Consider the following 22,449-nt stretch of genomic DNA (forward strand, 5'->3'; position numbering starts at 1 on the left):
GAACTCTGTATCGGCTTACTTGCTTATTGCCAGGGTGAAAGCATGAGCTTTCTGTTTCAAACCTCAGTAACTTTTGTTTTCAGTATCGTAAAACCTTTACTTTCTAGAATTATTCCCAGGATTGGTTCAGTTGACCACTTTAGTGTATTGGCCTTCCTAAACAGACTGCTGCCCTGGGAATGCATTTGATAAACACTAAGCATCTGTCATTGTTTGTGTCTGAACAGAGAAGCCAGTAGCCTAGCAAAATCTCCCATAAGGAATTATGGAAGAGATACACATTCATGTCAATAACTGCATGGTGGGTGTCACTCTTTACATCCTGAATTGTGGGCACCCCGAGTTGGACCCAGTAAAGCCCCTTCTCGGCACTGACACCCCTCTCTTCTCATTAGGGAGTGATTGATGCCCTGGAGGAAGAGAAGGCAGCCCTTGCTATGGCTATAACTGAGCATCTGCGGGACTACCAGGAGCTCGTGCAGGCGAAGACGGGTCTCAGCTTGGAGGTGGCCACTTACCGGTAAGGATCTGTGTCTAGGGGGGTGCTGGGGACCTCTGCAGCCTGTGGAGTCCCACTGACTGCAACTGACAGGAAGCATCCCTTGGCATGGTCCAGCAAAGAGGGAGGAGGGAGGAGTGGCTGATTGAGATCACTGAGCAGGCACCCCCAGGTGATGGGAACCACGAAGAAACTTAGTGTAGTCTCCCCTAAGGGACGTGGTACTGTTTCCAGGAGAGCAGACTTCACTAAGAGAAGATCGGGAGCTGGAAAGCGAAGGGGCTGGGATTCAAACCTGTGAAGTCTGCTTGTCTCACACGTTGTATCACACCCCAGGCTCTGGCAGGACCAGGTCCATGCTGCTTTAGCTTTGGAGAGCTGCATCTCCGCCACAGATTCAGTCTCATGGTACTTCTGGGCAGCTGGTTCTGTGTATCCCTGTTGATTTGAATTCAGGCTAGCCACCCCGAATGAAAAGGCTTACGATCTCAAAGGGGCTGGGTGGGACAGATCGTGCCATCCGGCATCCCTGTGCGTCTGTGGGCCAGCAGAGTGAACTCCCTCAATGTGTGACCTCTTCCTTGCTCCCTAGGGCGGGGGGTGTAGGCGGTGTCTGGCTTCTGGCAGCTTGCATGCTCCATATGGACTGCCATGGACGCAGATCTCGGAGACTGACTTCCAGTGGAGAGATGTTAGCAAGCCCCCCAGGCACTCCACTGGTAAGAATGATACCAATAGCCCATATTTATTGAGTCCAGGTCACCTACCAGACAGGAAGCTACGTTCACTGCCGCTGTTCAGTGCTTGGAGTCCTCTCCTTCAGTGAATGCCGCTTAGAGGGGGGTGGGGTGTGACTCCAGACCTGGGCCTCACCCACCAAACCATGCCAGGTTCCCGAGAACCATGCTCTCCCAGGTGTGTTGTGACCCTAAACTCATGGCATGAACAAGCTTTGCTTCCAGCAGCACATCCTTAGCAGATGGGAGAGGTAAACCTGGAGGTGGCCAGAAGGGGCCAGGGCCCACTACCCTGGTGAGGGACCGAGCCTGGGGCCCGTTGAGCACTGTTGGTAAGCTGCCTGGGGAGTCTTTCGATCTGGATGCGCACTAAGAAGACGAGAGCGTGCTGGCTTACTTTGATATCGTTAAAGGACAGAGGAGCCGACTGGCGGATGCTCATGCTGCACACTGCAGCTCCTGGCCAGCCTCTCCCCCCCCCCCCCCCCCCCCCGTCCCCTTTCTGTCTGAAAGACCTGGCTCTCGGCAGGGCCCTCACGGACAGACATCAGTAAAGAGAGATCTTCGTAGCAGAGCTGCTGGGGGCACAGCAATCCTTGGAGAAGCCTCCCCCCCCCCCCCGCCCCACTCGGTTTGAGGAGTAGTCTTGAGACCAAGGCACTTGAGCCCTACTGGGTCTCCTGTCTTTAGAGCCATGTGGCAGCTGGGTCTTGCCAGGGGATTGGCAAGCAGGTCTCAGAAGGAGGGAAGTGGAGCCCACCCTAAGGTGCAGCCCCAGCGTGCTCCCGAAACTCCCACAATGGGACCAGTTGCAGACGCCGATGAATCGGGTGTGTACACACATGCTGAATAGGGTGATCATCACGTTACTAATCCAGGAGAGTTACTAAGCAGGCAGGCTGGATTACAGCTGCCGGGAGGGATTGAGTCAGACTGGTGTTCAGTTGCAGTTGACAGAAATCCTTCTCAGATGGACGTAAGTCCGAATGGTACAACGGAAGGCCTTGCCTTCAGCCTCTTTTGGTTCAGGTGCCTCCTTCTGCGTAGTGGCCTTCTTCTTGACTCCTCTCGTCCCACATCAGGAGGGCCACCAAGCAGTGGCAGGAGGGGGACACCGAACTCCTGGGCCCAGTTTCTCTGACTCTCCTGGGCTGTGTGTCCATCCTAAAATGGCTAGAGGTACAAAGTGCTCTGGCATGAGGTCAGGGCAGCCTCGTGAGTCCCGTGGGCTGAGACGGAGGGAGCGGTAAGGGCTCCCCAATTAGACACTGCGGCAGAGTGAGTCTGGGGCAGGAGGAGTCCCCAGCTGTCTCTGACCATGTGACGTCACTTCAGCAGGCAATTGTCCCAGTTCCCTTGTTTAATAGTCCCTCCGGTTGAAGCCACGAGATGGTCATCCTGCACTCTGTGTCTCTGGACTGTTGAACCCTTTCTGGCCCGCATGGTCTGTCCTGAAAAGGCAGAGTGTGCGGCTTGTCTGGGTGGCCAGGGCCTGCTGTCTCTGGAATTTTCACAGTCCTACCAGCCAGCCAGTTTTTAAGGGCATTGATTGCAATCCATTTTGCTCACCGTCAGCAGTGTGATGGTTGCCGGGGGCAGAGTTTATTGCTTGTTTTTGCTGACACATGCCCCTAATGCATTCATGGATTGATTTGGCTACCTCCTTGGAATTGAGAAACCATCGTTATTTCAGGGAAGCAAGTGATTGATTTCACTGTATCTCTTTCTGGGGCCAACTTTGCTGGGAATGTTAGGATCCTGGCAGGGAGCCCAGCCCAGGAGCCTGATATGGCCCAGCTCTGCCTGGCTGAAGATGGCCGACCTCAGTGGGTCCGTGTGCTGCAAGCCTTCCCGGCCCTTGGGTGTGGTCTGGTAGGTGCCCAGACACATAACAACAGGCTGCTGACTAGAATCTTCTCTTGGTAATAGGATTTCAGTGCCTAGCATTTTGATCACGGATGATCATCCTAAAAATAAGCCCTCGGCATCACCCCGTGGTTGCTGTTATTTGCTGTGCAGTGATTTCTGGCCCGCGCTGCCCCACGTGTGCAGGGTGGGCTGCTCCAGAGCCTTCCGAGGCCTTTTGGAACCGATGGCCAGGCCTTACTTTGAGCTACTTCTGGGCAGACTTGAACCCCCAACCCTTTGGCTAGTCCTCAAGTACTTGGCTGGTTGCTCCCGGGGACTCCTATTAGTCCACCTGTGACTCCTTCCCCATGGTCTGTGCTGCGCTCAGAGTCTGAGAACAAGTGTGAGCATTCATAGGTGTGCCAGGGCCCCTTGTTCACCGGGGCCCCTTTGGTCTGTACAAACATTTCATCCTTAGTCTATTTTTGCTGCTGCTTTTCCAACTGTTGGCCTCCCTCCCTCCTTGTCGTGCAGAGCACAGCAGGGATAGATCCCTTCCCCATAAGGGCCCGGCCTATGGCTGTGCAGGGGGCTTCCCACCAGCCCCCTACAGGGTTCGATGTGGCTGGTACTGTGATGCTTCTCTGGCCCCGGTTTTCTCTTCAGGGGGCTCAGTGGAAGGCCAGCACCCTGGGCATCCTCCAGCGTCACATTTTATTTGTACGACTCTGGTGAGTTATATCAAACCTAGGAGAGCTGGGACAGGTCAGCTATTCTGTGGCAGCGCAAGTGCATGAATATGTCCACACCCAAATACGTGACCCTTCCCACTGAGGAGAAACAGACAAAAATCTCAAGAAGATTTAAAACAAAGCTCAGAGTCCAAGGCCTGAGGTTTTCCTCACTGAGCAGCCCGTTCATCATCAGGAAAGAGGTAATGCCTATACCTCTGGGGCTGTTTCAGAAAGGCTGTTCTTGGGCCCAGCAGTTCCATTCCTTGGTATATGCCCCAGAGACTGGAAGGCAGAGTGCCACGCACTTAACTTACCTGCACACCGTGTTTATTGAAGCGGTGTCCATAGTAGCCAAAAGGTGAGACCACCTAAATGCCTATCAACTGATAGGTAGACAGACAAATGTGGTATCTGTATATGTATTTGTGTATACATATATATGTGTGTGCATTCTGTAATATCAATCGCATACGCATCTGTGGTCCCATATGGCTTTGTTTTTAAGGGAAAGCAGTTCTCCTTTTAGGTATTATCCCTCTCCTGGCTCTAAGTAACCCAGACCCAGACTCTCGCCGCACTAGGCCACCGGGATACTGGAGAGGCAGAGGGCTTGATTCTGGGTGTCTGCACTCAGGTTTTGTTGAGCAGGTAGTCAGTGCACTGTGGGGCCCGGGGACACACTCAGCTCCTCCCTGATTGCCTCCTCTCTGCTCCTCCCACCCTCTCTGTCAGTGCTGCCCTCCACCAGCAACTAGGCCGCAGCCAGGACTACTGCAAGTGTATTCACATCTTGAGTCACACAATGTCCAAATTGCACGATGTACTATTTCAGAGAACACATGGTGGACACAGAGCGCTACCTACCTGTACACCATCCAGCCAGTTTCTGTGACCGTGGCTCCTGCTCATGGCCGCCTCATGGGCGTCATTGTAGACCTGTGCTCCACAGGGTTTTCAATGACTGCTTTTGCAGAAGCACAACACCAGGTCTTCCTTCCTGGGCGCCTTCAGGTAAATGGGAAGTGCCGACTTTATTTTTAATAGCTGAGTGCTTACCGACTTACTTATGCCAGCAGAGAGTCTGTAATACCCACGCATGACTCGGACTCAGAGAGACCCTGTAGAGGGTTTCTGAGGCTTTGTAATGACAGGCAGACAGGCTGGGGTTTTTCCCGAGCAGTGCTGACAAGTTTAAACTGCAAAGTGCTGCTGAGCATCCCGACGCCCACCTGGCAGCCCCACAAGGCTCCGCGTGGGACCAAAACAAAAATCTGAACTCGCTGCCATCGAGTTAATTCTGACCCATAGCAACTCTTTAGGACACAGTAGAAAGCCTCATCTTTCTCCCACGGTGAAGGTCAAGCTGGTGACTTTGCAGTTAGCAGCCCAACCTGTAAGCCACTACCCTCCAGGGCTCTACAGAGGTGACCCTAGAAAACCTGATGATGAATGAAATGAGTCACACCAAAGACAAACGCTGTGTGGTGCCACCCATAAGAGACACCACAATGGGCAGATCCATAGGGTCTACAGGTGGCCATTTGGTGGCTATGGGGCTGGGTTTGGAGCTGTAGGTGCTGCGGGAAGAGGAAAGTCCTGGTTCTTTAACAGGAGGCAGATGAATAAGACTAAAACCGGTTGGTTCCTGCTCTGGTGACCCGTGGGGGCATAATTGTTACAGGCTCCCAGCTGCTAACCAACTGGATGGTGATTCTGTCCCTCGAGTGGGGCCTCCAAGGAAGGCCGCATGGTTGACTTCTGGATAGCCAGTGATCGAACACTCTGGGGTGCACAGTGCCCCTCAGATTCAGGGAGGTCTCCGCCCCATAAAACAGGAGCTCACTGATGAGCAGGGGGTGGCGAGAAGTCACCATGCCCCAGTCGGCTCTCGCTGCTAGCATGAAGTCTGAACAGTTATCCCCGCCCAAGAAGATGCAGACAGGAGCCGTGGTGGTGCAGCAACCTGAGTCGGGCTGTGATCACATGGTTGGCAGTTTGAAACCAGCAGCAGCTCCTTGGGAGAAAGGCTGGGCTGTCCACTCCCATGAACGGTCAGTCTCGGGAACCCACAGCTAGTCGCTGTGAGTCAGCGTTGACGCCATTGGTAGGGAGTTCAGTTTGGAAGGAGATGTGAGGTTCTGGCCCCAAAACAATAGCTTGAGAGCTTTTAGTAACACAGATAGAAAATTGCACCCCTAACCAATATTAAGAACTAACAGTACTCTGCCACTAGCAATGAGCTGTTACAAAATATACTAGAAAAATAAATTCAAAATTGAAGTTAAAAACACAAAAGTTCCAGGAATAAATTTCACTCAGAAAGCCACAATACTGAACTGAGAGATAGCAAAACTGTGTGCCGACAAGGTCGTATTGACCTTGTGAGTTGAAAGACACACAATGTAACTTCAATCAACATTCAAAAGAGGGTTTTTTTTTGGTTTTTATTTTTTTAGTATTTTGTAGGGAGCTGAGAATACAATGACTGTTTTAATATTTCATAATCAGAAAAAAACAGAAAGCAGAGCCAAAATAATGATTTTGAAAGAAAGTAGTCTCACCCAGACAGGTAGGAAAATGTAGCGCCAAGACTTGCTGCCCAGAGTCATGAAGCCGATGTTCTTTTTAAAGTTTAAATTAGAAACAGCAGTATCAAAAAACATGAGGGATTATTTGATGGACTGCTACCCACAAGGTCAGCAGTTCAAAACCAGCCATTTCATAGGAGAAAGATCCTACTTCTGCAAAGAAGTACGAACTCAGAGACCCGCAGGCACAGCTCTGCTCTCTCCTGTAGGGTCAGACAGTGTTTGCTTTGCTTTCTCCCGTATGCGTGGGGAGGGTACAGGGAGCTTCCTGTTTTCCCTTCCTGGCTCTAGGGAGCAGGACCAGCGCTTGTTAGAGGAGGAAGCGAAGGTGAAATCCGAACTGTGTTTAATGCTCTCTTCTAGATTTAGGTGCTACTAAGGAGATACAGGTGACTCCTAGCATGGATGCGATCACTATTTTAATGCTATTTCTATCCTAGGTCCTCTTGGCAGAGTGGGTTGTAAGCTAAGCTGTTAAGCTTCTGGTTAGCAATTCAAACCTCCCAGCTCCTCCTGAGGAGAAAGATGAGGCTTTCTGCTCTCATAGAGAGTTGCGGCTGCAGGAGCCCCAGGGAAAGTGCTGCTCCATCCCACAGGGTTGCAGAGAGTCTGTGGGAGTTCCCTGGCTGAGAGTTCTCCCTGCTCTGAGGGAGAAACACAAAGCTGTTCTGGAAAGGTTTACAGCCTTGGGAACCCTGGGGAGCAGTTCTCCGTCCCCTAGGGTTGCTATGAATTGGAATTGACCCGATGACGGAGAGTTTATAGTTTTTGGCTAATATGGTGTGGGCTTATGCCAGAACCATATGCATATGAGGAATGAATGAAGAAGACTGGAGGGGAGCTGATACATGCGATTTATGGTGGGTGAGGAACTTTGACTGTCATGTACTGCCAGAAGAATAAGCCAATGTATTTTAGAAGAAGTACAGCCAGATTGTTCCTTAGAAGGAAGTCAAGACTTTAGCTTATGTACCATATCTATGTGAACATAAGCCGACCTGCGTATAAGCCGAGGTACCTAATTATTACCTGGGAAACCAGAAAAACTGATTGACTCAAGTATAAGCCTAGGGTAGAAAATGCAGGAGCTATTGGTGAGTTTCAATAATCAAAACAAATGAAAATAAAATTACTAAAAATTGACACATCAGTGGGATAATATATTTAAATATTTATTTTAAATAAAAGGAAAACAAGTCATTTAACAATACTAAACAGTAAGTAGAAAATAGGTCCAACAAAAACAATAAGGTATCAACAATGATACCTTAAGAGTACTATTCCCTGAGCTCAATTAGCAACCAAGCTAAAATGTAAAGAGTTAAAATCCTTCAATACTGGATTCCTCATCATGATCCGTATCCCAATGCAGAGCTTCAGCTGGTGTGAGGTCATCATAGACGCTGTCCTCACTGAGATCGCCGTCATCACCATCACTGCTCTCGTTTTCATACAAAGCACAGTCTTCACTGCCATCCACAGCATTACTAATACTACATTTCTGGAAGGCACGTTGCACCATGTCTTCTGGAATGTCTTCCCATGCATCTCGAACCCACTTTGCTATTAACTCTGTGTCAGGCTTCATGAGATTTCCTCCTTTTGTCAGTCAGACTTGACCAGATGACATCCATTTATGCCACAGCCTCCGCACGCGGTCTTTAAAAGGCTTATTCAAAGATATATCCAGAGGCTGCAGTACAGATGTAAGCCCACCTGGAATAACGGCTAAAGTAACTTTACTAGATTTTGCCAATTTTGTTATGTCATCCGATAGGTGGGCTCTGAACAAATCCCAAACAAGTAACAATGGCTTTTTCTTTAAGGCTGCTCCTGGTCGTCAGTTCCAAATTTCTTCCAGTCATTTTTTTGTTCCGTCTTCATCCACCCAGCCTTTAACATGTGCATGCACAGTAATTCTTGGTGGGAAATTGATCTTTTTAGGCAAGATCTTTCTTTAAAAAATAATGACAGGATGCAGCTTAGTTCCATTAGTCAAACATGATAGAACAACTGTAAAGTGTTTTTTTTCATTTCCTGTGGTTTTGAGAAAAATGTTTTTTTCTTCTAAACTTGCCACAGTTCTGTTGCTTGGAGAATCAAAAGTCATGGCAGTTTCATCCATATTCCCAATATCTGCCAGGTCATAATTATAAATTCTTCTTTGTTTTATAATAAATAACTGGAATGACATAATTTTTTCTTCAAGGTCTTGTGGCAATTTCTGGGAAATCTTTGTTCTTTGTCTTAAACATAAACCAAACCTATTCATGAAGCGGGTACACCATCCTGCTGATGCAGCAAAGTTTTCAATGCCTGGTGCTTTATATTTGTCATCCTTAGCCATTTGTAGAGTATGTATGTGGATTCCCATGCGTGTTACGCAGTAACCATTTTGACAACACTCCATAACCCATTTATGCAATTCACTCTCTAGAGCCCCATAAAAGACGCTAAACCACAACGAGCGTTTTTAGTTTTTGGAATCTGTTCCAAGTCAGCCTTCATTTTCCGCCACTCCCTCACTTGCTTTTCGTCAACACAGAATTCCCTTCTTGCAATACTGTTATTGCTCTCTTCTGTTCTTGACACAACCTTCATTTTGAAACCAGCCTCATATGACTGGCGTTTTTGTTTTGGTTCAAGAGTATCCATTTCTAATAGGATAAAAAAAAAAGACTTTGAAAAAGAACTTTCATGGTAATGCCACCCCCCACCCCCCACCCACCCTGCGACATGTTAGCTGGGAGGAAGTGGGGTGTCCATGTGGGCGGGGGATGCAGGATGTGAATTAGCACAGAAACCAGAGGGGAGAGACGGAGCGCAGCCACAGACACACCCTTACCAGTTCAGCTGCCACTACGGGTGCTTCTGCGAATTGGAGCCGTCCACGTCATAGGATGGCTCTGATTGGTTAGATGTGAGTAAACAAACATTCAAAGCCCTGCAGTGTCAGCGGGCCTTTGAATGAATGGGGGAGAAACGGCAATCACCCGCAAGATAAGGGGCGCTAGTCCTGTTACCTGGGGGCGAGGGCAGCGAGATGTTACACCTCGCTGGGGTACCACTGACCCGTGTATAAGCCGAACCCCAGTTTTTCAGGACATTTTTTTGTGCTGAAAAACTCGGCGTATACACGAGTATATACAGTACTTTTGACACGGTAGCAGGAGGTATCAGTCCGTGGAGAAGGACATCATGCTTGGTTTGTTCGGCAGAGTTCTCTAGTGAAGAAACAAAACTAGGACACTTACGATTATATATATATGGAGAGGTCTGTATTGTGAGAAGGAATGTAATGGCTAATTAGTCCACACAGCAGAACAGAGGGCTCAGTTCATCTCACTTCTGTGGAACAGTTAATATACTGAAGATCCGTCAACTCAGATGGGCTGCCTGTGCAGGATCAAGGAAGCAGAAAGTGGAGTCTGCCCTTAGGAAAGACAGGCAGCGTGGGGCCTGCAGGCAGCAGACAGCAGGGTGGGGTAGCAACAGTCCGTAGTGCCAGGAGCTTAGCGAAGCAGGCCCCATGGGATCCTGAATTCAGGTGATGTAACACGATCCACCATCTTCGAGCTCAAGCAATGTACATACAAGCAGCGCAGCGAAGCAGGTCTCAGAGGAACTTCAAGCCTCAATCCAGGGGTTGGCTCAGCCCACAGGTAGTGCAGCACATGGTTAAGGCAAAGAACTAGTTCAAGCAACAGCAGGCTGGTCTGATCACCAGGGAGGAAGAGAGGCAAGAGATGGGATGCCAGCCTCAGAAAGCATTTTTCTCGGTTGCCTTTCAATCAAGATGCAACTGATTAAACTCTTCCCTCATGTTCCTATAGAGGCCTAGTTGGCACAATAAACCTAACTATCACACTTGGTAAGTAATCCACTGGGGCAGTAAAGAAGAGGAAGACCCTTAGCAAAATGATAGACACAGTGGCTGTAACACGGGTCTCAAACAGGAATTGTGAGGTCAGTAAAGGTCTGGGCAATGTTTCACTCTGTTGTACAGTGACTTGCTGGGAATCAGAACCACCATAAATGGCACCTAACAGCAACATACTTTTCCATGGATCCCGTCAAAGGAAAACATGTCTTAAGGATTTCTAATTGTCTTGGAGAAATGCATTTTGGTTTGTTTTGTGTTTAGTTTATTCTGCATAATAGATGTATTTATGTGTTAGTTTCTTCATCTGTGGTATTTTAAAAAAATCATTTTATTGGGGGACTCATACAGCTCTTATCACAATCCACACATCCATTGTGTCAAGTATATTTGTACATTTGTTGCCATCATCATTTTCAAACAGACAAATGCATTTTTAAACTAAGTTATGACCTTATTTTTTGACCATTTATTTAAAAATGTGTAACATTGAGATTTCTCAGGTTGTTCGATAAAACACTGGAAGGAAATAAAAGCTTGTAGTAGTAAACATACCTAATTGAGACACTCAATTAGTGTATGTTGTTTAGCAAGCCTTCCCTTGTTCTGGAAACCCCTGTTGCACAGATGGATTAACTCTCAGTCATCCATAATGTTTTGTTAACAGGATTCCCCTCCTCTCTGGATCCACTGTCATTAACCGAGTTAACTAAAACTTCCTTCTGATGTCAGCAGATGGAGGATGACAAACAATGCATATTAAACATTTAGTCTATGAGAAACAATAGTACAGTTACTTTAAACTTATTCCGTCTTCACTGCAAACCTGTGTGTTGGAGAGTGTTGTCCTCCCCACAGTCATCGTGATAGCTCATAGAACCAGGAGGTGGCAGGCCCAGCATTGGAATCCACGCAACCAGTTTCAGACCTTACTGCTTTATCAGCCGCTCCCTGAGCTTCCTCTCCCAGATTTATTAGTAGATGTCAGTCCTATTTCATCATCCTAGATTTCTATTTTGCCAGAACTTGTTTTACATACACTCCGTGGTCTTCTGATCTGGAAGCTTGGCTGTGCGTGGAATTGGGCACCTGCCCCCCAGATCCCCGTCCCCAACCCACCACCCACCCCCAGCCTGCCGTCTCCACTGGCTACTTACCATGTTGTGATACAGATCAAGGAGTCCTGGTCATTCTGCAGAAGCCTGTGCCCCTGTCCATGCCTTCCCCGCAGTGACTGGGCGGTGTCTTCGCTTTCCCTGGTGCTCCCTCATGGTGTGTGCCCTCCTGCAGCTTTGTGGTCCATGGCCCCTCCTTTATTCTTCCTCAGCTCCCCCTCTGCTCTGACGTTGGAATGCATCATATGAATACTCTCTGGCCCTGAAAACATCCCTTCTGAAGTGCTGTCTGCCATCCCATTCCTCCATCTGGCCCTCTGTCCTTTCGTGATAGCTGCAGGGTTCAGTGACACCGTGAGCATAATGACTGGCCATGGCTGAGAAGCTCAGTCACGATCCTCTGGACTGGACTAGACTAGACACGGCAGCAGGGGACTGTTTGGTCCTGGGGCCCATCCAGAGGCCATACCCCAGACCACCTTCATACCATGGGTGTGTGTCAGACTCCGTCATGAAGCAGGGGACTGCTTTTTGTGCATGCATGCTTTTTCTTTTGCTGCTTAAGAGGCTGCCAGCCTTCGGTGCTGTATAAATGTTCACTAATAGCCTGTGATTCATGGATTGGTATTTCCCAGAGGCAGTCTTCCTCCACTGCTCTCAAAATAGCTAGGTTCCATCGGAGCCTGTGAGGACCTTCTGTCCACCTCTTTACGCTGTGGGACTCTGCTCCTGCTGGGTGACCCTTGACATCTTAAAGGGCTTTTTTTGGAACGATCACAAATTGTAACATCTCCTTAGAGGATTTGTCTATACCGCTGACACCCAAGACTTGTGAGTGTGCTGGGAGACAGAGTTGTCTCTGTGTGCAAAGTATCTGAGAACCCATGAGTGCCCTGCTGTGTGTATAAGGTAGCACATGGCTCCCACCTTCCAGGAGCCCTCTGGTGTGGGATGTCCTTCCCCTGTGGGAGCTTAGTTTTATTCTGGGAGAGCCCCAGTTTTGCCTCATACAGCACTATTTTTCCTTGTCTGACATGCTACTTGCTTGCTAGGTTCTATAATGTATTGCCATGGCCACGCAGAGTAATTGTTGATGGGGTTCATTACAGAACTTAGCCTGTTGAAATGCTCAGGAGAGACGCATTCAGTCAGGACACGTTGCAAAGTCCTTTTAGGACTGCTAACAAATGTCCAACGGGCATGCCACTTTGCAGCAAGCTTCAGCCTAAAGACCCTTAGCTCGAGTTCCCTGGGTCTGTAAACTCAACTCTCTGAATTAAGCACCCAGAGGCGCCCCATACCACAGCCAGCTTTCTGCCCCAAACCATTTCCTCTGTGAGCTGGGACGTCTACTGCGCGGGCTCCTGGTTCTGCTGCTGCTGCGCTGGTGCCAAAGGTGTCTCCTGGCTCCAGGAGGTTCCTTGCAAAGAAATCTCGGGATCCACGGGTGGTACTCTACTCCTGGCTCTTGGTGGTCGTGCAATCCTCTCCTGCTTGTGAGATGTCTCCTTTCATACCCAGCAAGAGGGAGATCACAATGAATCCTTTTAGCAAACACTACTAAATCCTGTCAATATCTTCCCCTGCTGTCTACCTAGACCCATCAGGAAATGATTGTTTGATGGGAGTTAGATATGATGAGAAGAGCAAAATTAAATAATTCCCTGCCCTGTTACTTCATGGAGGTGGGCTGAGCAAAATTACTAGTAGGCATTAAATTGACTTGACTTAGTATGATGTGCTGGGGAGACTTTAGAGCTTCAGTGGTATTATCACGTCCCCTGTGGGAGGCCTTTGTTTGATTCCCAGTCAATGCCCTTCATGCACAGCCACCTCCCGTCTGTCAGGGCAGGCTCTTGTGTCACTGTGATGTCCAGCCGGTTGGAGCAGAGCTTCCAGGCAAAGATGGACTAGGCAGAAAGGCTGGTGATCTACTTAGAACCAGCCCTGGGGAGTCCTCGGGATCGGGATGGTGTGTATGATGGCGCAGGACCAGGCAGTGAGCTATCGCACTGTCTGTGTAGTCCCCTGGGGTCAGGGCAGGCTAGCCATGGACAGCAGCCATGAGAGAGGGGGACTTTTCTGCAGGATTTGCATATGCCATAGTGGTTGAGAATACCGGTGGGAGAGCCAGGCTGCCTCGAGAGACCTTAGTCAAGACACGGGCTCTACATCAAGGTAGGAGGTGGGTCCTGGGCCCCAGCTGGTGGCCTTCAAAAGAGAACCGCGCGGACTGATGGCTTCGTGAGTAGAGCCCACGGGGTGATGAGTGCTAACCAGCCTGGTGGAGTGCAGTCTCTTGGTAGGAGGGCGTTTGTCCCCTCAGACATAAGTGGGGCCTTATACCCTGTCCCCTTCTCAGCTTTCCAAGCACAGCAGCTACTTGGTGGTGAATATTTGGTTTCTCTCAAAAGGGGCATGGCCATGGTTGCCATTGTATGAGGCCTGTTTTTCTCTCAAAAAATAACAGGCCTTTCGCTCTCTGTTGACCTGAGCCAGCCGACGGCTATGGTTCCTAGCTTAGAGGTGACCAGGTGGCAGTAAACCGCTCTTGTGCGGCTGTGATTCTGAGACATGGGCACCGGGGAGGCGGCTTTTTCTCTGAATAGTCCTCTCAGCGTATAGGCCTTGGAAACTTCTCTGAGCTGGGAGCTATTTGTGTTTCTGGAACGTAAAGTGCTGGGTCATGGGGTGGCAGGAGGAGTAGGGCGGGTGTCCTGTTTCCTGGCTCACCCCCAGTGGAGCCTTGTAGGACTGAGATGGGCTGGGCAGGGTGGCTCCAGACCAGCTCTCCTCCTGGGCCCGGGGCAGCTGGCACCTCTCCTGAGTGGACTTCAGTGCCTGTTCCCACCATGAACCTGCACGTTTTGATTCGAATGTTTCCTATCAGGCCCTTCCTTTCTCTCTGCTCCTGGCTGCTCTCCTTGCTTTCTTCAAGCGGGAGTCACCACATTTAAACCAGTGGAAACAGAACTTGTTGCCAGTTTTCCTGAGCCACGGGTGCCTGCTCTGCTCCGGTGCCCCTGGCAGGGACGTCAGCATGACCACAAGAGCTCTGGCTTTCGGTGCCCTTGGTCATAGACTGTGTGCTCCTTGGACTTCACACATTGCTTTACCAACCCAACAGCCAGCCTCCCGGTCAGTTTGCGCCTGATGCTGAACCCACCACCAGCACACTGGGTTTGTGGAACCCCTGAGTCTCCTGGGCCCAGCACCTGCCAGCAGAGCTGGGAGCTGAGTCAGAGATGGGAATAACAACTTAACCCTATAATGCCTGAATTTTTAATTTCAGGGAAAAAAATTATTGTTTTTATTCTTTACTTTCATAGTTATCAAATATATATTAATATATACATTTAATTAACTGTTACGAAAATGTCGTGCTTGGCATTGTAGGGTTAAGGATGACTCCAGAATGTTAGACTTTCGTAGCTGGGCGCCCTGGGCTGAGCTGGTTCGGTTAGGGACTTCTCCCTTCCATGTGGGAGAGAGGGTTTGCTCTCCAACCACTGTGCCTCCTGCACAGCCCCACCTGTCCATCAGTGAAGCTTTGCCATGATGCTGAGCAGGCTTGAGTGGAACCTTCCGACTAAACTGAACTAGGAAGAAAGGCCTGGTAAGCTACTTCCGAAAATCATCCCGTGAAAAGACCTTGGGCCACACCAGTCTGATCTGCACTCAGTCACGGGGATGGGACGGACCAGGCGGCCCTTCCCTCCTTGTGCGTGGGGTCGCTGGGAGTCAGGGGCCAAGGCACTAGTAGCTAACAGCAGCAGCAGCAGCAGCACAGAGCAAGGCGTCCGGGGGCTTGCACTGCAGCGCGACAGAAGGGGCAGGGCAGTGTTTCTGGGTGGAGTGAAGATCCCCGTGGTAGGGTGGTGGTGTAGGCAGTGGTCGGCAGCTTCTCCCATTCTTCTGCCTGCCCACCTTTCGCCACTCTGCCTCCCCTCCAGAGTGCCCTGTGCAGGCCAGCGACCCTGCTCACAACAGATGCCCGCCCTGACTCGGACCGTCATCCATTTGGCTGCTGCTCGGAGCACTCAGTGCCCAGCAAGCAGCCCCCTGCCTCCAGGGCCGGAAAGACCCCAGTGGAGGGTGGGTAGAATGAGCCCCCTTACCATGCTCAGTAAACATCAGGAGGCAGGCGCTGGGCTGGGTACCAGGGACACTGCAGTGAGCCCTAAAGCATATGGCACTGTGTGACAGGATAGGCAGGGAGCAAATATTGCATAATGTGTTGGACTAGAGACCTTTCTTGCTCTTTTATTTCCTAATCAATTGTTTTCAAAAATTACTTCTTGCAGAGCCTTACTGGAAGGAGAAAGTAATCCAGAAATACTGACCTGGACTGAACACATTGAAAATGTGCCCCCAGGTAAATATTTTACAAGCTAATTCTGTAACGTCCAGTGGTTTTCTATGGGAGTGCTTCATTTCTTCTGTAAGGAGTAAGACCTGAAGAGCAGGCATTACATGGAGCTTTTAGATCATTGGTTCTCCCCTCTATTAAGTACCAAATAGATGCTAATTGAGCGCGCCTGGTGGGGTAGTTCATTCACTTGGCTGCTAACCAAAAGGTTGGAGGTGTGAGTCCACCTAGAGCGGCGGTTCTCCACCTTCCTGATGCCGCGGCCGCTGACCCCCAACCATAACACTATTTTCGTTGCTACTTCATAGCTGTAAGTTTGCTACTGTTATGAATCGGGCGACCCCTGTGAAAGGATCGTTAGACACCCCCCCCCCAAGGGATTGCAACCCACAGGTTGAGAACCGCTGACAGGAATCACCCTCTAAGAACCCTGGCACACAGCCCTACTGTGTGGGCTCACTGTGAGCCGCAAGTCTGCTTCACAGCTGCTGGTAAGATCGGAAGTATCCCTTACCCTTTAAAACCTTACAAAATCAGGTTTTCTGACTAAGCATAAGCAGATTAATTACATACAGTTATGCTCAGTATTTTTCTTAGGCAGCGTCATTTCAGTATTCATGAGTGTTTTATCATATTCAAAAGTATGGTAGATCGGGGATGCAGCAATGTGGTACCTATATTGGGAGAGGCTTGATTAACAACCAATCTGGAGAGAGAGTAGATTTTTTTAAATTGATTTATTTTTGTCGAAAAGAAGCACCATTTCGACCAATTCCACATGTGTAGGTGAGTGTGGGCATTGACTATATTCTTCAAGGTGCTCTACCATTCTCATTCTCCCTTTCCAAATATTCCAACACAGTCAACCTAAAGTCATGGCTCACCGAGGGTCTCGGCAACCTTTCTAGTTGCTGTTGCCAATGCGATCCCACATAGATTCTTGTTTTGAAAAAGCCCGCTCCTCAACGCAGACTTTACTAATGAAGAACAACTATTGCTTGGTTCAAAGAAAGCTTCAGAAGGGATAGTTTGGAGTTGAAGTTTAAGATTTAAGTACTATCTGCGGACAATAGTTTCAGAGGTCATGCAACCCGAATGGTTCTAGACAGTCTGGATTCCATTGCATATGTGAAATTCTGTTCCAAAATTGTCCTCCTTTTGATCAGAATTCTCTAGAGTATTTGATCAAACCATGTAGTGTTTGGAGCCCGGCACCATGCAGATCTACAAGTCCCATGGCATAGGAGGCAATTATTCATGGAGGATTAATTGTTTTTCTTTCATAATATTTTCTACCTTTACTTCTTAAATGTCACACTTGAATCTCTTATAGGCATTTCAGGGATTGGACAGGTCACTGAGTTCTCGTCATCTGTGGGTGAAACAACATTATCTTCGACAGCATCCAGAGAACCTCCTTTCTGATATTAAGAGTGAATGTGAAAATAGCGGAGCTCTCTAGCTTAGTGGCCACTAAAAGAATTGATGTGTGGGAATTGCGGTACTGATGAATACCAAGTCTGTCTTGGAAGAAGGACAGCCAGAATGCGCCTTAGAAGGGAGGCTAGGGAGACTTCGTCTTCGGTACTTTGGGCATGTAATCGGGAGAGAGCTGTGCCTGGACAGGAAGGAGGTCAGTGCAGAAGACGAAGCCCGTCCACAGGTTGGGTGGGCTCGGACGTGACGACCTTCGGGAGGGTGGCACAGGGCCAGTGGTGTTGTGTTTTAGGTCGCAACCAACTTGAGGACACCTAACAACCGCCACTGTCAGTCCGTCTGTCTGGCATGGAGTAACGTGACATACATGAGATCAGCACGCACTCCCTCGGTTGTATGGTTTCCAGAGCTCTCCGAGGTCCTGAGGCGTCGCAGTGATCTGCCGTAGGACCATGCACCATTCGCTGTCCATAGGAGCGCTGATGCCATAGCAACCGGTACCAACAAAGCCACCGAGGTTTTGTCTGTTTGACTGGTGGATATTTAAGTCCAAAAATCCACCGTGTAGCCTAGAGAGAGTTTCTATCAAGAAAAAGGAGTTCTGAACCAGGACCTTATGACTGATATTTTTAAGTCAACCAACAAACCCACCTGTGTCTGTCCGGTCGATTCCAACCCCCAGTGACCCCGGGGTGCCAGAAGAGATCGCCAGGCCTTTCTTCCCAGGTGCTCTGGATAGACTCAGCCCTCCACTGTCGCGTTAGTGCCCAAGCGTGTTACCCACCAGGGAGTCTCGGACGGGCACAGACTTCGTATTCTTGAACTGAACTTGTTTGTGCAGTTGCATCCTGTGCCAACAGAAAGTAAGCTTCAGGATAAAGATGACTGGTGATGAGCTGTTTTGTTAGACTTGGAGCTTCTAAATAGTTCTTTGTCCCATATAATATTAGGGGCCACAGTAACTGTGTTGAATAAGCGAATGCATACGTTTTTCTAGACCATGAATTCACAACTATTTATTAGTACATTTAGGTTTACTCTGTAATTGGGCATAAAATAATGTTGGCTGAATACCCACCAGATGGCAAGACCCAAACTAGCCTGTGATCTTGTCTCCCTGGCTTTCATTCCAGACCACTCGGCTCCTGGACTGGTTCATGCGCATTCATCCTCTGAGACTTCGCCTTGGTAGAGGTTACATTGAAAGGAGGAATCTTTGGGAAATGTTCTGGCCTGGTCTCTCTCAGGTGTCCTGGGATCTACCTCAAAGCGGCCTGTTGGCATAGGCCGCCTTGGGAGACCACAGAGGAGAAGGCTGCACCCCAGCTGAGCCAGGGGACACGGGGGCACTCTTGGGGCCACGTGCTAACTGCAGGCTGCCATTCTGAAGCGCAGGTTACGCTGGAGGAGTTGTGGACAGAGCAGAGAGTCCTGCATTCTGCCTCACAACTCCATACTGTAAAACTAAACCAGACAGCAGAGCTGGTGGTGGGTCTGTTTCCTGCATGGGCTCCTTTTTCAAATAACAAAGCAGTCAAGTCTAGAACTAAAGAAATCCTGAAGCTTAAAAAAAAAAAAGTTTAATTCCTCAAGAGTTGTTGTCCCAACATAGAAATCAGTGAAAAATAGAAGCGTATCAAAAGGAGAGTGCCGGTGTGATCTGGTGTGGAGTAATTCACTTGTACACTTTGTAATTACAAAGCTCTTCCCTGAAATAAGCAAAATAAAGGAAAAGTGGACATGAATGACTCCAAAATATCATAGGATTGGGAAATTTTAGCCACAAACCTGGTACCCTGGCCTCTCTGCCTTTGGTGTTGTGCTAAAGTGGGTGAATATTTTAAGGTAAGTAACTGGAGAAAAAGTGTTAGGCTGAGAGATCTGTAGTACAAGATAGTCTCGGATCAGGGTTTTGTAAACTACCAGAAGTAGCCCGGGCATCTACAATGCGAGTCTATAATGACCTTTCTTTAACCGGTACCACGACAGGACATGACTTATCTGTTGTGACGCTTTTAAGGGGCAGCCTGGTGGCCTCATGGGTTGCACACTGGGCTGCTAAGGGTCAGCAGTCGTAACCCCCCGTGCTCTGAGGGGGAAAGAGGGTGCTTTCTGCTCCCCACCAGGCACATCTCCCCTATGAGTCAGCATCCACTCTGGCAGTGAGTTTTTGAGTTTGATGCTTTTAAGATGAAAAAGAATGACGATGACTATCAGTAAACAACAGTTTGTTCAATTCTTGCAGAATTCAGACACTCCTCCTATCAGCTCATCAACTCAGTATTCCATAAGGAAAATGAAAGAAATCTGCTTCCTAGACAGAAGGCACCTCCCATGAGAGTAAATCACAGCCCACGGCCGTACTCTGACCTGTCAAGGAGCCTGGGGTCTCAGAGAAGCATGGGATTTGGAAGTGCTGCCCAGGGAGACCTCCTGGGCTCCTGGCAGTCATCTGTGGCTACCACCAGGCAAGAAAAGGAAACGGCCAGCGGTCAAACCGGTTTCAGCGTTTTTCCTCCAACCTATGGTCTTTTAAGAAAAACTGAAACCCAAGTGAAAACACTCCCTGAAAGACCGAAGACGGAAGGTGCAAGTGACATGACCAGTGACAAAGACAGGAGGGCCACCATCACCCCCACGTCTCCCCAAGACGACAAGGCAGTGGGCGTTTCTGAGAGGACGTGGTCAAGCAAGAGGATCGTCACTTCAGGGAAGAAAACAGAAGCGGAAACCACTAGAGAGCAAGGAAAACACATGCCGGAAACGATCAGAACAAAGCACGAAGAGAAAGTGTTTGATTCTAAAGAGAAGGCTTCCGAGGAAAGAAATTTACGGTGGGAAGAGCTGACCAAGTTGGATAAGGAAGCAAGGAAGACGGAGAGTCGGCAAATAAGGGAACCGACTAAAAGGGAGAAATCACAGAGAGCGAGAGATGTTCAAGAACGAGCGATACCAATCAGTGTAGAAGCCTCCCAGGGCAGCGTCCCAAAGGTGTCCCCAATAGGCTTCCAGACGCCTGTCAAGAAGGATGTTGGTGGTGGGACAGGAAGAGAGGTGGAAACCAGAGAGATGAGGTTCAGGTTGGACACGGGTGATGCCCCCAGCTCTCTGACCGGTGATTCCAGGACCACAGCCATCGCAGAAAATATTGTCTCCAGTATCCTTGAGCAGTTAACGCAGCCTCAAGATACAGAGGCACCTGCCAGTTCTTTCCCTGACACAAAAGTCACCTACATGGGAAGGAAAGAGCTCAGTGGGGACAGGAAAACCAAGACGGAGATCATTGTGGAGTCCAAACTGACAGAGGACGTCGATGTTGCCGACGAAGCCGGCCTAGGCAACCTTTTAAGTAAGAATGTGAAGGAAGTGGAGCTGAAAGGAAAATCCACGGAGCGGATGATAGGCGATATCATCAATCTTGGCCTGAAAGGGCGAGAGGGCAAGGCGAAGGTCGTCAACGTGGAGATCATCGAAGAGCCCCTGAGCTTTGTAGGAGGAGAGAAAGCAGAGGAGTTCTCCACGCTGTTTGAAGTGGAGGAGGCTGACGACGTGTCTCCAGAAGCTAAGGGGCTCGTTGAGAGGGAAGAGTACGGCGAGACAGAGAGCTCCTTCTCAGTCAGCCTGGGGGAAAAGACCAAGCAGTCCCCTCTGAACAGAACTCGGGTTGAAGAAGTGATGGAGGCAGGTGACTGGGAGGGAGAGCAGAATTACTTTGTGTCGACCCCAGATGACCACGTGGGGGGCCACGACAGAGAGGAAGGTCCGGTGTACGGGCAGATCCACATTGAAGAAGAATCCACCATCAAGTACTCGTGGCAAGATGAAATCTTGCAGGGGACTCGGAGGAGGAGGGGGAAGATGGACGAGGCACTGGAGGAGGAGGTCGTGCAGGCTGCGGATGCTGCTGCCGCTCCTTCTCTGGAGGGCGGCCCCCAGTCTTCCCATTGGAGAGGATACACTCAGAGTGACCAGCTGCATGCTGAGTCCACAGTCATTGAGAAGGAGATTAAGATACCACGCGAATTTCACACATCCATTCAGGGGGTCTTCTCCAAGGAGCCCAAGCACCAACTGGAGGAGGTTATAGGGCAGCTGGAGGAGAGCCTCCCAGAGCGAATGCGAGAAGAGCTGTCCGCCCTCACCCGTGAGGGTGCGGGCCAGCCTGGGAGCGTGTCTGTGGATGTACAGAAGGTCCAGACCAGTGGGGGCGGCTCCATGACCTTGGTTGCTGAAGTCAACCTCTCACAGACTGTCGATGCCGATCAGTTAGACCTGGGTGAGCTGGGCAGATACGAAGCCAATGAAATAGAGAGAGCTGTGGAGTCAGTGGTCCGAGAAAGTTTGACCAAGAGGCAGAACCAAGAGCCTGGAAGCCCCAGCAAGGCAGATGGAGCAGAGGCCCCAGCCACCGGCATGGGCTTCAAGCGCTGGGCCACCAGGGAACTGTATAGCCCCTCTGGCGAGGGGGCTGAGGCCAGCCAGGCCTCTTCTAGCACACAGCAGACCACCTTCCAGGGCCCTGTATCGGCCACGTTGGAAGTCAGCAGCCCCAGGGCCCTTGCCCAGTCACAGGTCCTGGAGGACGTCAGCCAGTCTGTAAGGCACGTACAGGTAATCCCCACTGAGATTTGGAGGACTGCGCAAGTTTCATCTGAAGGACTCACCACAGCAGTGGTTGAGGTAAGTAGAGATAACCTGAATCAGGCAGAGCATGTAGCAGGAGCCAGGTGGTCTGTGAATCACCTTAAGCTGGGCCCTAACCTGAGCCAAGTGTCCCCGGAAGCCTACCTCCCAGGCTGTGGGCCTGCTCTTCAGGAGGAATGGCCTACAGCAGGGCCTAACCAGACCACTTGTTTTGCCGACACTGACCAATCAGGGAGGCAGGTCACGTTTGGCTCCAAACAGTTTCCTGCTAAAAGGGAAATCATTTTCCAGGGCCCTATTCCTGGGGGCAGAGAAGGTTGATGATGATTTTCAACGAGTCTCCAGGTACCCAGACTTGTATAAGGCACCTCAAAACATACCCTTAAGAAGGGCCCAGGTTGCCGATCCAGTTCCCAGCCCCCTTGTAGGGGAAATGGAGCTGGGGTCAGAGGAAGTTCTGAGCACACTGCCCACAGCACATCCACCGGGCATAGCCATAACTGGTCCTCAGATGCATCACACCACTGACCAGAGAGTTTGCCAAGGACTCCCCCCTTCCACCCCCGGGGGCCTGCGGTGTTCAATGACTCACAAAGCA

The 22,449-nt window shown here is 49.7% G+C and overlaps 1 protein-coding gene across 1 annotated transcript in view; it reads left to right on the forward strand.

Moving 5' to 3' along the window:
- The window catches only part of SYNM (synemin), a 35,562-nt gene that overhangs the window by 9,576 nt on the left and 3,537 nt on the right, over positions 1-22,449 (forward strand). Inside the window, exons 2-4 of the mRNA XM_075557893.1 lie at positions 396-520; positions 15,706-15,776; positions 19,453-21,887. Of these exons, the coding sequence (XP_075414008.1) occupies positions 396-520; positions 15,706-15,776; positions 19,453-21,887 (2,631 nt within the window). The remainder of the gene's footprint in view (positions 1-395; positions 521-15,705; positions 15,777-19,452; positions 21,888-22,449) is intronic.

Source organism: Tenrec ecaudatus, chromosome 9 (assembly GCF_050624435.1).
Source record: "Tenrec ecaudatus isolate mTenEca1 chromosome 9, mTenEca1.hap1, whole genome shotgun sequence".
NCBI classification, from domain to species: domain Eukaryota; kingdom Metazoa; phylum Chordata; class Mammalia; order Afrosoricida; family Tenrecidae; genus Tenrec; species Tenrec ecaudatus.